The sequence below is a fragment of the Chrysemys picta genome, chromosome 1, assembly GCF_011386835.1.
Source record: "Chrysemys picta bellii isolate R12L10 chromosome 1, ASM1138683v2, whole genome shotgun sequence".
Classification (NCBI taxonomy): domain Eukaryota; kingdom Metazoa; phylum Chordata; order Testudines; family Emydidae; genus Chrysemys; species Chrysemys picta.
Genome location: NC_088791.1, coordinates 142,925,459 through 142,946,095, shown reverse-complemented (window position 1 = coordinate 142,946,095; position 20,637 = coordinate 142,925,459). Strand labels below are relative to the sequence as shown.

At 49.5% G+C, this 20,637-nt stretch overlaps 1 protein-coding gene across 28 annotated transcripts in view; it reads right to left on the bottom strand.

Moving 5' to 3' along the window:
* The window catches only part of LOC101946995 (rap1 GTPase-activating protein 1-like), a 74,282-nt gene that overhangs the window by 10,403 nt on the left and 43,242 nt on the right, over positions 1-20,637 (bottom strand). For 16 of the 28 annotated variants that reach the window (XM_065585158.1, XM_065585087.1, XM_065585091.1 and 13 more), the window contains 3 exons: positions 18,799-18,915; positions 18,302-18,428; positions 13,595-13,697 (listed from right to left, as the gene is read on the bottom strand). In XM_065585158.1, coding sequence (XP_065441230.1) covers positions 13,595-13,697; positions 18,302-18,428; positions 18,799-18,915 — 347 coding nt within the window. The remainder of the gene's footprint in view (positions 1-13,594; positions 13,698-18,301; positions 18,429-18,798; positions 18,916-20,637) is intronic. The other 12 variants (XM_065585135.1, XM_065585098.1, XM_065585128.1 and 9 more) reach the window with 1 other exon arrangement.

Below are 20,637 nucleotides of genomic sequence, written 5' to 3'. Positions count from 1 at the left end.
CCTCCTGAGATACTAATGGACTGTGAAGTGTGTTATCATATGATATGACTGACTACACCACCCAAATAGAGAACAAATATTTTTGAACACTTCTGCCTTTTCTGCATTATTATTGATAATAATCATGATAAGTTATTGTCCTTAATTCTGCTGGCCATAGATTTTTCTTTGTGTCCCTTTGCTTCCCTTATCAATTTTCTATATTTGCTAGATTCTGATTTATATTCATTACTGTGAATGTCCCCTTTCTTTCATTATTAATAGCTGCCTTCATTTCCCCTCTAAACCATGTCAGTTTTTTAACCAATATGGTCTTCCTTGTTTGTTGGATTGTGGCTTTTTGGGCATCTAGTAAGGTGTTCTTAAACAATTCCCAATTATAATTCATATTTCTGATTAAACTATTTCTCCCAGCTATTTCTCTCATAATTGTTTTCTGCTTTGTGAAATTGGCCGTCTAAAAACACCAAATATATATTGGACTTTACTCTGTTTGCATATTCTAAATATGATCAAGTCATGATCACTTGTACCTAAAAAGCAACAGAGGGTCTTGCATCTGAAGAAGTGAGGTTCTTACCCACGAAAGCTTATGCTCCCAATACTTCTGTTAGTCTTAAAGGTGCCACAGGACCCTCTGTTGCTTTTTACAGATTCAGACTAACATGGCTACCCCTCTGATACTTGTACCTAAGTTACCATTCATTTTTTAGTTTTGTGATCAATTCTTCATTATCTCTCAAAAGGAGGTCTAATATAGAACTCCCCAGTGTTGGATGCAACACTTTTTAAGTTAGGAAATTGTCATCTATAATATCTAGAAATTCCAGGGATATTTTAGTACTGGCAGTATGAGACCCATAGCATATGTCACTCAAATTGAAATCCCCCATTATCACACAGACTTTTTTCCTCCTACACATTATACATTGGTGTATAAGGAACCAATCTTCCTGTTCCTTATTGTGATTTGGTGGTCTGTAGCAGACACCTACTAATATTCCATCTCATGCTTTACCAGTTAGGACATTCATCCACAAGCACTCAAGATCACTTTCTTTTGAGGTATCAGTGAATTGGAAACAAGTGCCATTTTTGACAGAATGCCACTCCCCCCTCCCCTTTTGCCCACTTAATCATTCCTAAATAGGTTATAACATCGATTTTTAACATTCCAATTATGGGAATCATCCCACCACATTTCAGTAACATAGTGCTCAGTTTTGGTATAAGTACATCACGCCTGTAACATGGAATATGCTGAATTACTAATATGTGCTCTCAACTTTATCTTTATTTTAATGTCATTTTGTCTGGGAATATTAAATTGTACTGATGCACTCAGGGTATTTTTGTGATGTATTCTTTACGTTCTGTCAAGAGCACCATGTGCTGTTTTTAATCACTTGCATAAATCTAAATAACCCTGCCCCAGTTTTCTCCCCACACTCCCTAGGAAAAGCCCTTCCCCACTTTTGTTTACTCCCAATCTCATTACATTCTATCTCAAACCCCTCCAGCATCTCTAGGAAAGGCCCCATCCATTCCCAAAAGGTTCAACCCATCCCACAGAACCCTTCCTTTCCTTCCTTTCTGCACTATCCTCTATTGCTGTGACAAGACTCAGACTGTTGGGGTGATGACATCACAGATCCTTTTCTGTTTTAAATGGAGTCTGCAATCAACAGTCTGCCCCCAGGGACCATTTCTCTCCTGCTTCTGGAGCTATCATTTTTATTATCATTTGGCTGTGATAAGGTCTGCAGGGTTTCCCCACTTTTAACCTTGGATCTCTAATGGTGCAAGCAACGACTGAGGTACAAATCTGCATTCCCTTCTGCACTTTCACACTGGCTTTCCTGTTCTCTATCTTTTTTACAAACTGTCACTAAATAAGGGAACAAGGTCAGGAGCTGCCTTTAAGACCAAGGATGAGTTTTGAAGTGGTACTAGATCACTGGTCCCTTAGCATGCAGTTGCTAGGTATGGCCACCCATCCCCAGCCAGCAGGAGGGAAATCTCAAAGAAAGTCTTGAGCTGAACATTACCATTAACCATGGAGTGTCTAATCCTGACTGCAAAAGTTGGGGCATGATCCACCAGCTTCTGAGAGATTTATCTCCAGGGTCTGTTACACAAACAGAGATGGCCAGTGAGTCAACTGACAGGGGACCTACTTGGCCATAGAAGCAGAAACCACTGAAAAAATCTCTGCTTCCACTCCCCTGCTATACGGTCTGAGAGAGGAGCAGGTAAGCAAGACAGCCTGGCTCTTGTTGGCGGAAGGAGATATTGGGTGACAGAGGCTTCCCCAAGTGGGAGGATCAGACAGAGTTGGGCCTGGACAGCCCATATTCAGGTGTGGTTGGATCTGAACTTCAGGGCTCTGGCTCAGCTCTAGGATGGGACCAAAGTGAATGTGATGAGGCAGCAGGGTATAAAGGAGAGAAGGGGAGATAAATGAGGAGTCTGCAGCAGTTTAATAAAAAGGCTGCTTGGTTAGACGGGACAAGTTCTGCGAGGCAAGAATAGAGGCTGGCTGGGGGGAGGTGACCTGGCTGGATGAAATGGTTGATCCTATTCACTCCCCCTCTGGAAGCAAGGAGGAGTGGGGTTAGTAAAATCATTTCTTCTGCACTGTCCAGGAGTCCTGGACTGTCCACAGATACCACAAGGCCCAGGGAAGAGTCAGGATCACATCTAACCCCAAGGTGCTGGTGCTTTTACTGCCTACACAATACACCTACTGCTCACACAACAAAATTCACTACAAAAGTGAAGTGGGTTAATCAGCTCTTACCCTGGTTCCTCAGTCCCCATGTGTGTCTGTCTCCCCCTGTGGGTGCAGAAATCCCACCAGTTTCCAAACCTTCCTCCTGGGGAGCCAACACCGGGTGGGCCCCTACTCCCTGCCACTTGTGCAGAGGCAGTGTTGACGTACTTAGGGTGTGGCAGGGAGAGGCCTCCTGTCACCTGGGCCAGTTTGGATGCTTTAGAGACCTGCCCCTGTACAACTGCCATGGAGGCACAGTGAAAGCCCTGCCTCCATCAGGTACCAAGAGGGTTCACACTTCTGTGGTGCCTGATACCAAGTCTGAGGGCAGCCACCCCATCTCTCCATGGGGTTAGGGCTTGGCTTCCTGGTGGCCTTCCCAAGCCACAGAGAGCTCCTATATAGCCCTGCAAGGAGGGATGTTTGCCTGCTGTTCTGTCCTTCAGGCCTGACCCTACACATGGCATTGACCTAATTTCTGAGATCCCATGTAGCCCTGTATGGTGGCATGCTGTTGATATTGGTGCTGGGCTCCTACATAGACTTGCATGAAGGGATGAACTACTGCTTCAGCAAACATAACACCTGGTTCTAACCTTTCTAGTCCCCAATATCCTGGCAGAGAGAAATGCTTGACTACCGGGAAGAGTCTGGGATCCAAATCCAGAATTCATTCATTGCCATGATGCACTAGGTTAGTGGTGTGCTGCCACCTCTGTCACAGAGCACTTGAAGCCTCATTCTACCCCAGTATTAACATTAGGGCCAGATTCCTCTATGCCCCTCCAGGAGGGGATATTTTCCTGCTGTTGATTCCTTGAGGACACATGGAATTGATTCTGTACACATGGAATTGACCTAATTCCTGGGCTCCTTACATAGTCCTGTAGGACGGGATGCTCTGGAGACCCTGCAGCCTGACTCCATCACTGAAAATGATATGTGGGTTCCTAGCTGGCTGCTGAGGGGAATGTGCTGTTGTGGTAGTTGCTAATTACTCCTAGTCCTCATGTTGCTGCTGGAACTATCCACCACCCCCCTCCTATCTGTTGAACTTCAGGGCAGAGGAGAAGAATTAAACAAACAAAACAAAAAATACCCAACCATGAAATTGGCATTTGGAGCTGCTCCCCACTTCATCCCTTTGGGGAACCAATCTGCTTGTTTGTTATTGCACTGGAAATCTCTGCCTTGTTTTTCAGTAAAATGTTACTTCCTTTTCCCTCTTAAGGACTCTGCACTGACTGGGATGGGGTGGAAGTCCCTAGCTTGTGTTGTAATTCCCTGAATTACAATGGAGTAAGGGTTGCAGAGAAGCATTTTAGGGTGAAAAAATATTATAGAGATGATATAATTATCTCCAAAACATTATGTCCCTAGCAGGTTCAGAGTTCAAGTTAAACTTCAAAGACATGCAAACATGTTAAGATCTGAGAATGCTAAATTAGGACTCCCAAACAACTTTAATTCTGCCCTATAGAGAGACACCAGAGGAAACAATATGGAAAAAACTGTCTCCAAAAGTCAGTTTAGTCTAATGTGGGATCACAAACTCTGCTAGGCATCCATCTTAATTGTATGTTTGCTGCATGGCATCACTAGAGGGCAGAATTACTATTCTCTGGGGCTTTACATGAACCAAATCCTACAAAAACTGGTCCACACCATCCCAGTATGAGCTGACACCACGGAGTTTCAGACTTTTACACACTGAATTGTTGACCTACATCACAAATTGGAGTAGTTGTAATAGATCACTAATAGCTCTAGTTTCTCAGGTTCTCCTGCGCCTCCATGTTCTGGAACACCAGCCCCTGTACAAGTCTGTTTTCCTGCCACACATCTCACACCATCTCCTCTTCTCCACTACTCCCAATAACACCAGACCACACGAGGCAGACACCTGAGTGCCACCCACCATTGCCAGGGCACTACAAGGGATATGATGAAAGGGACACACTGCTGCTGCTATGGAAACTTGAGGCCTGGCTCCATCCCCTAACTTAATATCAGTGTTAGCCTGATACATAGCCCTGCAGGGAGGAAAAAAAACGGTTACTTACCTTCTGTAACTGTTGTTCTTCGAGATGTGTTGTTCACGTCCATTACACATTAGGTGTGCGCGCGCCATGTGCACGGACGTTGGAAACTTTTTCCCTCAGCGGCTCCTGTCGGGCCGGCAGGGCCCCCCCTCCCGCCAGAGCAGCGCCCCGCTCTAGGGTATATATATCCCTGCAGGCCCGACCCTCCCTCGGTTCCTTCTTGCCAGTGTCTCCGACAGAGGGGAAGGAGGGTGGGAAGTGTAATGGACGTGAACAACACATCTTGAAGAACAACAGTTACAGAAGGTAAGTTAACCGTTTTTTTATTCTTCGAGTGATTGTTCACGTCCATTACACATTAGGTGACTCACAAGCTTACCATTGGAGGAGGGTAGGAGTCAAGGAACAATCGATTGAAGCACAGCCCTGCCGACCAACGCGTCCTCCTTGGTCTGATGATGGATCGCGTAGTGGGCTGTGAACGTATGCACCGACAACCAGGTGGCCGCTTTACAGATTTCCTGGAGTGGAACCTGCGCCAAGAAAGCCGCCGAGGATGCTTGGGCCCTAGTCAAGTGAGCCCGGATCTCCGGGGCTGGTACGTTGGCGAGCTCATAGCACGTGCATATGCAAAGCACAATCCATGCTGACAAGCGTTGCGTTGAGATAGGCTGGCCTCTCATTCGCTCTGCAATGGCAATAATCAGTTGAGTTGATTTGCGGAATGGCCTGGTCCGCTCTAGATAAAATGCCAAGGCCCTACGGACATCGAGGGTATGCAGGCTGCGGTGACTTGGGTCCGTATGGGGCTTAGGGAAGAACACCGGTAGACAAATGTCTTGGCCCATGTGAAAATGCGTGACCACCTTTGGAAGGAATTTAGGTTGTGGCCTCAGTTGCACCTTATCCTTATGAAAAACTGTATAAGGAGGTTCCGAAGTGAGGGCTCTCAATTCCGATACTCTCCTGGCCGATGTGATGGCCACGAGAAACGCTACCTTCCATGAGAGTTGCATGAGGGAGCAAGAGGCTAGGGGTTCAAAGGGTGGCCCCATGAATTTAGTTAGGACCAGGTTGAGATTCCAAGCAGGGACCGGCGGACGCGAATAGGGAAACACCTTTTCCAGTCCCTTGAGGAATCGGGCTACTGTGGGGTTGGAGAACACTGAAACTCCCAACTCCCCAGGATGGAACGCCGATATGGCAGCCAGATGCACTTTAATTGAGGCGGGGGCAAGCCCTTGACGTTTGAGGTCCAGCAAGTAGTCCAGAATTGATGGGACCGAGGTCCGCAGAGGCTGTATGTGATGAGGCTCACACCAGTGGGAGAACCTCCTCCATTTGGCAAGGTAGATCGCTCTTGTGGAGAGCTTCCTATTACCAAGGAGAATTCGCTGGACCTGGTGAGAGCACCTGCGCTCCGTATCATTTAGCCAGAGAGATACCACGCCGTGAGATGTAGTGACGGTAGGTTCGGGTGGAGTAGGCGACCCCGGTCCTGTGTGATGAGGGCGAGGGCAATCGGGGCGGTTATGGACAGTTCCAGCAGGGTCGTGAACCAATGCTGGCCTGGCCATGCTGGGGCGACTGCCGCCTTGGGGGTCTTGAGGAGGACCTTGTGGATGAGCGGGAATGGAGGGAAGGCATACCAGGCTCCCGCCCCATGGAATGGCGAAGGCATCTGCCAACGAGCCTGGGCTGAGGTTCTGGTAAGAACAAAACTGAGGGGATTGGCTGTTGTCCTTGGTGGCGAAGAGATCCACCAGGGGAAACCCCCACCTCTGGAAGATTGAATGCAGGACGTCCCGTCTCAACGCCCATTCGTGCATGTGGTAGGACTGGCTGAGGCAGTCTGCTAACCTGTTTTGGACCCCTGGGAGATATGTTGTGATTAGGTGGACTGAATGGGCTATACAGAAGTCCCATAGGCGGAGCGCCTCATGACAGAGGGGAGAGGATCGGGACCCGCCCTGCTTGTTTATGTAGAACATGGCGGTAGTGTTGTCCATCAGAACTGACACGCTGTGGCCTTCTATGGTGGCGTGAAAGGTCTGACAGGCGAGGCGAACCACCCTTAGCTCCTTCAGATTGATGTGAAGCAACTTTTCTTCCCTGGGCCATAAGTCCTGGGTCCGCAGGTCCCCCAGGTGCGCCCCCCAACCCAGGTCCGACGCATCTGTTACTAACGTCAGAGTGGGTTGCGGGGCAGCGAAGGGGACCCCCTCGCAAACCTGCTGCTGATCGAGCCACCAGCGGAGGGAGTTCAACACCCGAGCCGGGATTGTCACCACCAGGTCTAAAGGGTCTCTGTTGGGGCGATACGTTTGGGCCAGCCACAACTGTAATGGCCTGAGTCTTAGGCGGGCATGTCTGACTACATGTGTGCAGGCCACCATGTGCCCCAAGAGTTGCATGCAGCACCTGGCTGTAGTCGTGGGAAATTGTTGGACGGAGCCTACGATCCTTTGAATGGCCAAGAACCGTGACACTGGAAGACTTGCCCGCGCCACCACCGAGTCCAGGACTGCTCCTATGAAGTCCAGTCTCTGCGTGGGGATCAGTGAGGATTTGGGCACATTGACCAGTAGGCCGAGCTTGCAGAACACCTGTAGAGCCAGCGTCACGTGGGAGTGGACCTCGGCCCTCCGACCTGCCAGTCGTCCAAGTACGGGTACACGCGCATCCTTCTCTTCCGAAGAAAAGCTGCCACCATGGACATGCATTTTGTGAACACTCGTGGGGCTGTTGCCAGGCCGAAGGGCAGGACCGTAAATTGAAATGGCACTGGTTGATGGTGAAGCGCAGGAACCGCCGGTGGGCCGGGCGGATGGCGATGTGAAAATACGCATCTTTCATATCGAGGGCAGCGTACCAATCCCCCGGATCCAGGGATGGGATAATAGCTCCAAGGGAGACCATACAGAAACGTGTTTTGATCAGAAATTTGTTTAGTCCGCGTAGGTCCAAAATGGGACGGAGGCCCCCTTTTGCTTTGGGAATCAGGAAATACCTGGAGTAGAATCCTTTCCCCCTTAGGTCTGGGGGGACCTCTTCCACTGCTCCTACTGTGAGGAGGGTCCGCACCTCCTGCATGAGGAGTTGCTCATGAGAGGGGTCCCTGAAGAGGGACGGGGAAGGGGGATGGGAGGGAGGGGGCGAGGAGAACTGAAGGGTATAGCCCACCTCCACCATGCGCAGGACCCAGTGGTCCGATGTTATATGTGAGCAAGCACGGTAAAAACGGGACAGGCGGTCCTGAAACATAGAGGTGGATCCGGAATAGAGTGTGGTACGCTGTCCTCGATCGCAGCTTCAAAACCCTGGTTTATTTCCTGGCTGTGGCTTGCCTTGGCCATGATTTTGGCCCTGGTTAGGCGTATTGTTATGTCTCCGCCTGTTATCCCTGCCACGTCTGCGGTACGGTTCCTGTCGAGGACGAGGGTGGTACTGCCTCTGTGGTGGTTGGGGCTTGAAGGGTTTCCTCTGTGTCACTGGGGTATGCATTCCCAACGACTTGAGGGTCGCTTGAAAGTCTTTGAGGCTATGTAGTCTGGCATCCGTCTGGTCCGAAAACAAGCCTGACCCCTCGAACGGAAGGTCTTGGAGGGTCTTTTGCACCTCTGGTGGAAGGCCGGAAGCCTGTAACCATGCTGAGCGTCTCATTACTACCCTTGACGCGATTGTCCTAGCAGCTGTATCCACGGAGTCAAGGGAGGCCTGTAGGGAGGTTTTGGCTACCGCCTTCCCTTTGTCCACTAGAGCCGTAAACTCGGGTTGTGAGTCCTGAGGCAGGGATTCCTTAAACTTGGAGACTGATGCCCAAGAATTAAAGTTGTGTCTGTTCAGAATCGCTTGCTGATTAGCGATCCTCAACTGGAGGCCCCCGGACGAGTAGACCTTTCTCCCAAATAAGTCCAAGCGTTTTGCCTCCTTGGCCTTGGGGGCCGGGGCTTGCTGGCCATGACGCTCTCGTTCGTTGATCGCAGAGACGACCAGCAAACAGGGAGTTGGGTGAGAGAAGAGGAAGTCAAACCCTTTAGATGGGGCGAAGTATTTCCTCTCCACGCCTTTCGCAGTTGGTGCACTGGAGGCCGGTGTTTGCCATACTGTTTTGTAGTTGGACTGGACCGTTTTTATGATCGGGAGCGCGATCCTGGAGGGGCCCTCCAGGCTTAAGATGTCGACCATGGGGTCCTCCTGCTCTACCGTCTCCTCCGCCTGCAAGCCCAGACTGAGGGCTACACGGCGGAGCAGTTCCTGGTGCGCCCGATGATCAATCGGAGGAGGGCCAGACACTGTTGTGCCCGCCACGGCTTCGTCTGGTGAGGAGGAAGAGGTCAGGGCCTTTTGCGCATCTTCGTCTTCCTGCAACTCCTCACTGATTGGGCGCTCCTCTGGGGCCAGTCCCATGACATGGGTCTGAGACGGTACCGGGCTCGGTGCCGAGTCTGCCCCTTCTCGCTCCGGTGGTCTGGAGACTGTGGCCTCCTTGCGAGAGGGCGGGCGCCACTGCGGTGTCCCGAGGACCCAGATCTCGAGGTCCTGGACGGGGGGCCTTGCTGGTGGTAGGCCCAAGGGGTCCAGAATGGCCATTGTCCTGGCTGGCCCCATTGAGGATGCCAAGCGGCTTCGTGGTCCCTACTGGCCTGTGCCCTGTGGGCATATCCGCCGTACCGGCCTGAGACTTCCTCCGAAACCACAGACAGTGATCTGGAAGGCCACGGCGGTGCCGTGGGACGGTGCCGGTCCGGGGTCGGAGAGTAGTGCCTCCGTGACCGGGACCTGGAGTAGCGTCTTGCCGATCTGGACCTGGATCGGTACCGGTGACCACAGGATCGGGAACGACTACGGGTGATCGGTCTCGGGGATCATGTAACTGACACGTCCCGGTGCCTACTCGAGTAGGGCTGCTGGGTTGGTGCCGGCCGCTTATTGAGGCCCGACAGCTGTGGAGCTCTCTGCGCGGAGGGAAGCCGGGAGTCCACCGAGGCGGAGCTCGACTGGGAACGGCGCCTGTGATGGGCACGCCATTGCCGGCTTGCCTCTGGATGGCAGTCTTGGCGGAACGTCTTTAGTTTGGATGGGGCCCTCAGCGGACAATTCAATGAGGTTCTTTGCTGCCTCAAATGTGTCCGGGGTGGAGGGCTGTTCCAAAAGCTCCTCCAGCCCTTCCTCCTCACTCGACGCGCCTATCCCAGGGCTCGACGGGCCTTTCGGCGCTGGAGCCACTGACACCGGGACCTGTGCCGGGGCCGCAACGGCCTTAGGCGCACTCGAGGTCTTCGTTGGCGCTGCCCTCTTATGCGGGGAGCGTCCTCGGGCCTTGGGTTGGCCCTTCGATTTTGTCGGAGAAGACGACCGATGCCGGAGGTGTTCTCGCTGATTCGGTGCCGTGGGCTTAGGGTGCCCCGCCGGCGCCGGATCACGGACCGATGCCGGGGCACTCCGCACCAAGGCTGACGGTGCCGTCGAAGTGGAGGGCTGTAACGCCGTCTCCATGAGCAGCTGCTTAAGGTTAAAGTCTCTCTCTTTCTTAGTCCTGGGCTTGAAAGCCTTACAGATCTTGCAGCGCTCTTTTTGGTGTGCTTCCCCCAGGCAACGGAGACACGAGTCGTGTGGATCGCTTAATGGCATAGGCTTATGGCACGTGGCACAAGCCTTGAAGCCTTGGGCGTGCGGCATGCCCCGCCGCCCAGGGCCGGTGCTGGGGTTGACCAAACATCTAATACAAGAAGTTTGAGTATTTCTAAAGAACTGTTAACTGCTAAGCTTAACACTAGCTACTAAAGAACTGATAACTGTAAAGATAACACTAATGACTATGCTAAGGGACACTCTCAGATGAGAGACAGTTGTTCCAACGCCGCCACGGACGGTAAGAAGGAACTGAGGGAGGCTCGGGCCTGCACGGATATACATACCCTAGAGCGGGGCGCCGCTCTGGCGGGAGGGGGGGCCCCTGCCGGCCTGACGGGAGCCGCTGAGGGAAAAAGTTTCCGATGTCCGTGCATGCGGCGCGTGCACACCTAATGTGTAATAGATGTGAACAATCACTCGAAGAAGAACTACTGTTACTGCAGAGACTCTGATATCTGGTTCCATTCCCCAGGCCCAGTCTCCATTCTTTGGGCTTCTCATCCCAGTCACCTTGCTCAGCCAGTCCTAGTCTCCCTCTCCCAACTCCTCATACAATTTGTCCCTCTCCTCCTTCCCCCATCCCCCCTGCAAACTGGCTTCCAGTTAGGGTGACCAGATTACCAGCATACAATATCGGGACGGGGGCGGAGCCAAAAAGGGGGGGGCGGAGCCAAAAAGGGGGGGGACGGAGCAAAAAAAAAAGTTTTAAGGGGCCTGGGGCATTAGCAGGCCCCGCGCGCTGCCCTCCCCGCGGAGCCTCCCGCCCCCTGGCCCGCCACGGGCATATGCGGGGCACAGTGGGTCTGGGCGGGGGCAGCGCGGAGCAGGCAGGAGCCGGGTGGGTGGCAGGGGCCAAATCCCCGCTGCTGCTAGGGAGCCCCGCGCCTCTCCCTCCAGCTCGCGGCTGTGGCTCCTTCCTGGCGAGACGCGCCTCCCGCTTCCCCGGGCACATGCGGCGTGCATCCCCCGCGCCTAGTCTCCCTCCCACCGGGAAGGAGCAGCTGGATGCGCACCGCATGTGCGCGGGGCAGGCCGGGGGGCGCGTCCCGCCGGGAAGGAGCCGCAGCCGCGAGTGGGAGGGAGAGGCGCGGGGCTCCCCAGCAGCAGCAGGGATTCGGCCCACGCCCCCGCGCCACCCACCCAGCCCCTGTCCGCTCCGTGCTGCCCCGCGGGCTGCAGGGCTGGAGCAGCCTTCAGGCTGCACTCCCGGCCCCGGGTGCAGCAGCCCTCTGGCGCGGCGGGGGGGCTCACAGCTGAGCCCCCCGTCTCCCTCCCTTGCCAGCCCCCCTTTGCCTGCCTGGTGCCTGGGTGCTGGAGCTGACTCACCAGCTCCAGGATCCAGGCACCGCCGCCACCTCCTTCCTCCAGGCTTGCACCGCCATGCTACAAGCCTGGGAGGGAGGAGGAATGCTGGGGAAGAGGTGGGGCCAGGGCGGGGATTTGGGGAGGGAGCCAATGGGGGAAGGAGAGGGCGGAGCCGGGGCGAGGGGGGCCCGAGTGCCAGAGCGGAAGGGAAAATTTCTTCTTTGTCCAGTGTCCCGACCAAACATTGGTCGGTACGCGGGACAAAGAAGCAAATATCGGGACAGTCCCGATAAAATCGGGACGTCTGGTCACCCTACTTCCAGTCCTAGTCTCCCTCCCTAAGCTACTTATCCCATCTCATGTTCCCCACCCAGGCCCTCCCTAGCTCCTTGTCCCAGTCTCTATGCCCAACCAGTCCCAACCTGCCCCCTTCCACTCACAGTCACAGTTTCCTTCCCCCTGCAGTCCCAGTCTCTCTAAACTCCTTGTCCCAATATTCTCTTTTCCATCTCCCCATCCAGCTCTTGGCCCCTCTGCATTCTAATAAAATGGCTTCCTTTTCCACGCGGCCTGGGTGTCTGTCAGGGAGGGGGGGCAATGTCACTGACAGAACAGGAGAAACAGGCTCCCTGCTCTCAGTTCCAGTGCTCCTGCCCAGCCCCAACCCTGACTAGAGCAGCTGGAAGCATCAACGACAGGGGAAGTCAGTCTGAGCTCCTGTAGCCCTGGGTTGGAATATGTGGAATTGCTCCATGGAGGTGGCAAAGGAGCAGTCCTGTCATGTGCAGAAGATGAGAGGGGACGGAACATGCTCTGTCACTCTGTGGGGATGGAACATGCACTTGCTGGTCAGTGCTAGGAGGGGATGCAGTATGCTCAGTGACAATGGACTCTTCAGAGATTTTAGTTGTTAAGCTCTAGCAAGTCTGTGCTGAGCATGTGCAAATTGTGATTTTTTCAAAGGCTTTTAATCTGGCCAAGTTTGGTTGGATCCTCACAGGGATAGCGAAAACCTGACACCCTCCTGCTCCAAATTTTAATCCCTGCCTGCTCCAAACCATGGGGGCACAAGAGCAGTTCTGAGAAAAAGTCTCACGAATTTTTTTAACATGGGAAAAACAAGGTAATCTAATTGTTAGAAACAGCTGAACCAATTTCACTGAATCCCACCCCACCCCCCAATCAGCCTGAGGCAAACACCCAGCATTGGCAATTTCAGCAGAAACAGTTAAAATCTGGCAAAGTTATAAGCAAATGAAAACAGGGTCTTATAATGGGAAGTGTCAGGCAACCATAATAGCAGACAGGTCTGCTAGCCCTGTCTATAATCTCTCTCTGTATACACATACATATACACCTCTACCCCGATATAACATGAATTCAGATATAACGCGGTAAAACAGCGCTCCGGGTGGGCGGGGCTGCGCACGCTGACGGATCAAAGCAAGTTCGACATAACACAGTTTCACCTATAACGTGGTCAGATTTTTTGGCTCCCGAGGACAGCGTTATATCAGGGTAGAGGTGTATATATATTCTGTCCACAGGAATTACCTAAAGTCCATCCCCCCCCATTGATCTTCCCACTCCCATATGTATCAAAGCATTTAGACTGTGCACATCCTAAGTGCCCCCATCCTAAACTCTCTCCGCACATTTCCCTGTCCCCCTTCTCTACGCTCCCTCACTAGTTTGTGCTCCTCTCCAGCCCTTTGCTACTCCACTTCACCTCCCTGCACTCCTCCCATTCTGGGTATTGAGAACAGGTGCTACTGCTGTCTCTTTACCTCTCCACTCCCTCACATGTTCTAGAGAGGGAGGTAGGAGCACAGTTTACCTGGTGAGCTAGCACTACTGGGTGTGCCCACACTGTCATCCAGCCACACACTCTGAACCAGGGAATCCCGCTTCTGAGGAACCTCAAGAGAGCACATCAGCTCCTGGAAAGGGGAAAGAAGGGATATTTTAGGAAGGAACTTTGTAAACATGGACAAACCCAGTGGACCCAGAAGAAAGTAGAATTTAAAGAAAGGGGGATCTCTCGGGAGGACACAACTGGATGCGGGGGGAGGGGAGTGTGGGGGGAGGGGAATCTCTTGGGGAACTGTTGTATTAATTTTGATGGAATAAATGGGCCCAAAAAGTCACTGTTAATGTGCCACTGTCCAACATTAAACAGTTCAGGGTTTGGTATACAGAGACCTCAGCCTACTTAGTAACATGGCAAACACACCATTACAAATCTTTTACCTTTTATTAAAGATACAGAAAAGAAGGAAAAATAGTCAAAGCATTTGAAATATAAAGTTTTACATAAGGCTTTCATTTTAATAACATCTCTTGTTCCCTTTCCCTTTAACTGGAGAGAGTTTTTAGAAGGAAATCCTCCATCTAGCAATCTTAGATGGTATTAAAAAGGATAATAACTATCCTTTATGGGGAAAAAAGAAGTTAGCTGAGGGGAGCTGGAGCTTCCTCTGAAATCTGATCCAGTTTTCTTGAAAACAAAACAACACAGACACATAAAAGGGATCAGAAAAGATAGAAAATGCAGCTTCTATTTCTGGTGCTGACTCTCATTTGCAATCTTGCTGCTGGAGAAACACAGCACATGGTCTAATCACCCAATCTGAGACCTGGCAAACTTGTACCAGCACTGGGCCGTTTAAGACATTGCTTTTTGCTACCTTCCTGGTGGCAGGCCTACAGTAGTGTCGCAAAAATAAATAAATAAATAAATAAAAATGCAGTCTCGGCCAAATAAGCCAGACTGTTATTAAACAGAAGGAGAGAGACAGAAAGAAAATAAATAAGGTAGGGAAGGAAAAGGATGTTGCTGGGCAGCGGGAGAGAGGGAGACATAAAGTCTCCCATCCCAGGTGGTGGTTGGCATTTAGCTGATGGAGGTGGCAGGGTCATCTGGGTCCTTCTCTCTGGCATAGTCTAATCAGGACATCTCTCAGGATCTGGATGACAAAGGCCCAGCAGTGTCATGGTGATTCCCAGGGTCCCAAGAGACAATGGCGGTGGCAGCCATGATGGTGAAGCTTGCTTCTTCTTGTACTCCCGTCTTTCATTCAGCCCCCATCTTCTAACTTTCCCCAAAAAGTCTTTTGGAGGACCCCAAGAGCGATTGATAAGTGGAATTGCTCATCCCCTCATTAAGTGTCCTCCAAATACATTAGAAGCAAGAGGAAGACCAAGGACAGAGTAGGCTGATTACTCAATAGGCAATAACAGAAAATGTGGAACTGGCAGAAGTGCTAAATTACTTTTTTGTTTCAGTTTTCATCAAAAAGGTTAGTAGTGATCGGATGTCTAACACAATGAATGCCAGTGAAAATGAGGTAGGATCTGCAGCTAGCCTCTGAGTCCCTAGCTTCTGTTTGCCAGAAGCTCGGAGTGGGTAATAGGGGATGGATCACTCAGTGACTTCCTGTTCTGTTCACTCCCTCTGAATCCCACCTGGCATTGGCCACTGGTGGAAGACAGGATACCTGGCTAGTCTGACCCAGTATGGCTGTTTTTATGTTCTTATGTAAAATAGGGAAAGAACAAGTTAAAAATTACTTAGACAAGTTAGATGTTTTCAAGTCGACAGGGCCTGATGAAATGTAACTTAGAATGCTCAAGGAGCTGACTGAGGAGATATCTGAGCCATTAGCAATTATCTTTGAAAACTCATGGAAGACTGGAGAGATTCCAGAGGACTGGAAGAAGGCAAATATAGTGCCAATCTATAAAAAAGGGAATAAGGACAACCCAGGGAACCGGGAAAGACAATGGAGCAAATAGTCAACCAATCAATTGCAAACACCTAGAATATAAGAAGGTAATAAGTAACAGTCAACATTGATTTGTCACGAACAAATCATGCCAGACCAACTGAATAGCTTTCTTTGACAGAGTAACAAGCCTTGGTGAATGGGAGGAAGTGGCAGATCTGGTATATCTTGACTTTAGTAAGGCATCTAATACTGTCTCACATGACCTTCTCATAAACAAACTAGGGAAATACAACCTAGGTGGAGCTACTATAAGGTGGGTGCATAACTGGTTGGAAAACATTCCCAGAGAGTAGTTATCAGTGGTTCACAATCAAGCTGTAATGGCATATTGAGTGGGGTTCTGCAGGGCTTAGTCCTGGCCCATTCAATATCTTCATCAATTATTTAGATAAAGGCATACAGAGTACACTTATAAACTTTGCAGGTGATACCAAGGTGAGAGGGGTTGCAAGTGCTTTGGAGGATAGGATTCAAATTCAAAATGATCTGGACAAACGGTCTGAAGTAAATAGGATGAAATTCAATAAGGACAAATGCAAAGTACTCCACTTAGGAAGGAACAATCAGTTGCACACATACAAAATAGGAAATGACTGCCTAGGAAGGAATACTGTAGAAAGGGATCTGGGGGGTCATAGTGGATCACAAGCTAAAGTTGAGTCAGGAATGTAACACTGTTGCAAAAAAAGCAAACATCATTCTGGGAGGTATCAGCAAGAGTGTTGTAAGCAAGACATGAGAAGTAATTCTTCTGCTCTACTCCGCGCTGATAAGGCCTCAGCTGGATTACCGTGTCCAGTTCTGGGAGCCACATTTCAGGAAAGATGTGGACAAATTGGAGAAAGTCCAGAGGAGAGCAACAAAAATTATTAAAGGTCTAGAAAACATGACCTATGAGGAAAGATTGAAAAAATTGGGTTTGTTTAGTCTGAAGAAGACTGAGGGGGGAACAGTTTTCAAGTACATAAAAGGTTGTTAAAAGGAGATGAAAAAATTGTTCTTAACCTCTGAGGATAGGACAAGAAGCAATGGGCTTAAATTGCAGCAAGGGAGGTTTAGGTTGGACATTAGGAAAAACTTCCTAACTGTCAGGGTAGTTAAGCACTGGAATAAATTGCCTGGGGAAGTTGTGGAATCTCCGTCTGTGACGCTCTGTACCTCGGGGGAACACCCTGCACCCCCATGTTCATCCTTATAATAGATTGTGTGGTATCCATTGCAAAGTTTGTCATGTTGGGTGTCTTCGGAAGGCTCATGATGCACTGAGCATTGTTGTTATTTCATGTATATAGTTATGAGGCCGAAAATGTGACCTCATGGCTTAAAACAAGCCCAGGCAAAACTCTCCAGGAGCAGAGGGGCAGTTCACACCTCATCAAGGCATGTATGAGACAAACCCAGCCCAGCCTCACAGGAACAAAGAACACTGGCCTAGGCAGCAACAATGGATCTGTTGGACTCTTGAGTGAGTCATCCCCCTTCCCTTGGTCAGTTTGGGACTACGATGAGGATTACCTGACTCTGAAGTGGCGGGGGGGGGGGGGGAGGGCGGGGGAGGCGGCAAAGCCAAGAGGGAAGAAAAGACATGATAAAAGGGAGAGATGCTTGCCATGCTCTCTCTCTCTTCCACCTCCATCTACAGACACTATTACCAAGCGACTGAAGCGCTGATCAAAGGGGAGAGCCTGGCTGAACGGCAACCAGCCAGCCTGTGGTGAGACGCATCTAAGTTTGTAAGGGCACTGAAAGTGTTAAGATCAGCTTAGAATGCGTTTTGCTTTTATTTCATTTGACCAAATCTGACTTGTGCTTTGACTTATAATCAATTAAAATCTATCGTTTGTAGTTAATAAATATGTTTGTTTATTCTACCTGAACCAGTGCATTTGGTTTGAAGCATGTCAGAGACTCCCCTTGGGATGAGAAGCCTGGTACATATCAATTTCTTTGTTAAATTGACGAATTCATATAAACTTGCAGTGTCCAGTAGGCATAACTGGATATTGCAAGACGGAGGTTCCTAGGGTTGTGTCTGGGACCGGAGATATTGGCTAGTGTCATTCGGTTACACAATCCAAGCAGTGGCTGGCCAAAAGTGCTCACTCACATAGATGGGAGCAGCTTACATGCTAGAGGCTGTGTGTGAACAGCCTGGGAGTGGGGGTTCTCACAGCAGAACAGGGTAAGGCTGGCTCCCAGAGTCCAGATAACACCAGGGGAATGTCACACCGTCACTGGAGGTTTTTCAGAACACATTAGACAAACATCTGTCAGGAATGGTCTAGTTATTACTCAGTCCTGACTTGAGTGCAGGGGAATGGACTAGATGACCTACTGAGGTCCCTTCTAGTCCTACACTTCTGTATTTCTATTCTATGATTATTTTGCCCACCAATTAGGCCTAATTTCTGATACACTAATTTGGTCCATTGACTTCCAGTCCCACACTTTGTTTTCCAGGCATGAACTTAACATAGTCCTTGAGTTATATCACTGGGTCTTTTCGTTCGGACTAATTCACTCTGTTTGTGTACCTTTTCCAGCTTTTCCTATCAGCACTCATTGTTATAGATTACTGTAATACTTTACAAACTTTTATCCACTTGCCCACAATTAGGCTCACAACCAGGGTAGACCTACTAGGCCCCAATTATCATTACAGGACATAGCTGGTGTTAGGGGTAAGCAGGAGAAGGGGGGACCCGGTGAGGGGGAAGGAATCTCTGTATTTTAGGGCTCATAAATCCTACACTCACCGTCTCATTCTCCTCTTCCTCAGATGTTTCATTTTCCCTCACTCCACTACAGCAGCTGCTCACGTTGGATGAGGAGCGTGAGAGTGGCTGCATCACACAATATCCCAAGGTTTGATTGGAGAGGGTTCTGAAATCCAAGTCCAAAGTTATCACCATCATTGCGATACACAGATCTCATTTTGTACCATCCAACCAAGACCCTTCCAGTGCTTTGCAGACAGTAACAAAGCCTTACAAGTCGCTGTGGGGCAGCTTTATTGTAATCATCCATATTGATGGGGGGGATCTCCATAGAGGGGAACTCACTCATCCATGGTCAGTGTCAGAGCCAGGAATAGAACCTGGCAGAACTGGCTCCCGATCCCTGGCTCTAATCACTAGCGACCACATTCAAGGTACCTATGTGAGGGGATAAAAAGTGAGACACCTGCCATGCTGAAGCCTTCCCCAGGGACTCCAAGAGTTTCTCCTGAACAGAAAGACCATTTTCAACTCACTTGTTCTTCCTGTTTGGGAACTCTGGGGAACTGGGACTGGAGGAGCCATCAGACTTCAGGTCTAAAAAGGGTCCTGGACTCTCCAGCACCTTCTGGATTCTGTCAGCAACACCCCTACTGGGGTGAAAGGAAAACCAGCTACATGAGACATGAGTTACCACTGGGTTACTTAATGCTTCCTACAAGAGGAAATACAGAGAGGAATTTCTATGGGGGACACAGGTACAAGGTGCAGGTTGGGGCAGTTTGGAACACAGCAATCTTCTTAAATAGTCTACAAAAGAAGAACATTATCAGGACTGGGCCTTTTTATGCTTCTTTATGATAAAAATAAAAGACCTGAAAGGGTTTAAGATTTCAAAATTTCTTCTCAACTTGCTCCCTCCACCCCCATCCCACTAGAAATTCAGATCTTATTTAACCTGGAAGACTCTACAGTTGACTGGAGATTTAGTATTTTTATAGTGTCAAACATACCAAGGAGGTGACATTTGACTAACTGAGAGCAGCAGTGGTTTTTCTTTCAGACTGTATCAAACTTGTGTTTTTGCTGACACCTATTTAACTAATATATTTGTGAGGAAATCTCTTTGTGTGAATTATTCTGCAGTGCAGCCCCTTCAATTAGGAGCTGAGAAAACTCCCAGTCTTCACCTCAAGTCATCTGATGAGTCAACCAGCAAATGCAGGGAAAAGCAGATTTAGCATTCCTGATATATCTAAGGTGAAAACAAGCAGAAGAAAATCTAAAGAAACCCAACACCTTCTTTCTGTATTATAAAGAAGCAAATAAGGGCACAGACCCATTTTTCCACCTTTGCAGGAAATCTTTAAACATCTTTGAAGAGGATAGGGAGGTGAGTAACATATAAAGGGCTGGGCTGAGGAATGTATTTATACAAGATGTAAAATTGGTTAAAGGTAAGCCACAAAAAGTGCGAGTGTTGTGATAGTTTTTTATTTTAGATACATTGTTAAGGGGAACTTGCCACCATATAATTTATTGTTCTAAAAAAATACATCATTTTAAATAAAAATAAGTCTGTCAGTGTCTCTCTTAAGAAAGGGCAAGAGAAAGAGACATGCAGAGAGACTTCACAGGCACAGATTTTACCCATGGTGATGGTCACAGTTGTCTACATTCTGGGAGAGGGGGTTCTCTTCTCCTCTACACTGAGCCCTTTGACAGATTCCTGGATTTCATGAACAATTGGGAAGGTTTCATGTGGCGTATAGAGCAATTCAAAGGACTGGGCTTTGGATCTGGTATACACTGAACCCCTGATGCACACCACCCCTTTAGGGGCCCATTAAGAGATTAACAAAATAACCTGTACTGCTCAGTGTGCAATTTTCAAATGCTCATAACTCAGCTACACCAAGCTCTGGAAAAAGGCTGTGCTCTGCTCCTCAGTGAAGGCTACTTCTGTGATAGTCGGCAAATCTCAAAATTCAGCCATTTTGATTATAGCATGTTTAGAAAAGTTGCACAATTATTTATTTTAAAAGTCACAAGATTTAGTTACTATTTTAAAAAAATGAAAAAAAAAATATTTTTCTCCACTCTCCTCTCATATGCGCACAGCAGAACTGTTTTTGTCACAGCAGGGATGGAACAGGACGGGCAGGAATCCTGGATCATCTTCTACTCTGTTTGATGAAGGTCCTGTCATCTACATTCCTGTTCCCCTCTCTCCTCCCCTTCACTCTGGTCTTGCCTCCCTCCCGTTTCCCTTGTCTACCCCTCCCCTACTTCTTTCCCTTCCTACTTCCTCTCAGTTCCCCTGGGTCCCAGCCCTATTTTCTCCTGCAGTCTGCTCCCATTCCTGCTCCTTTGAT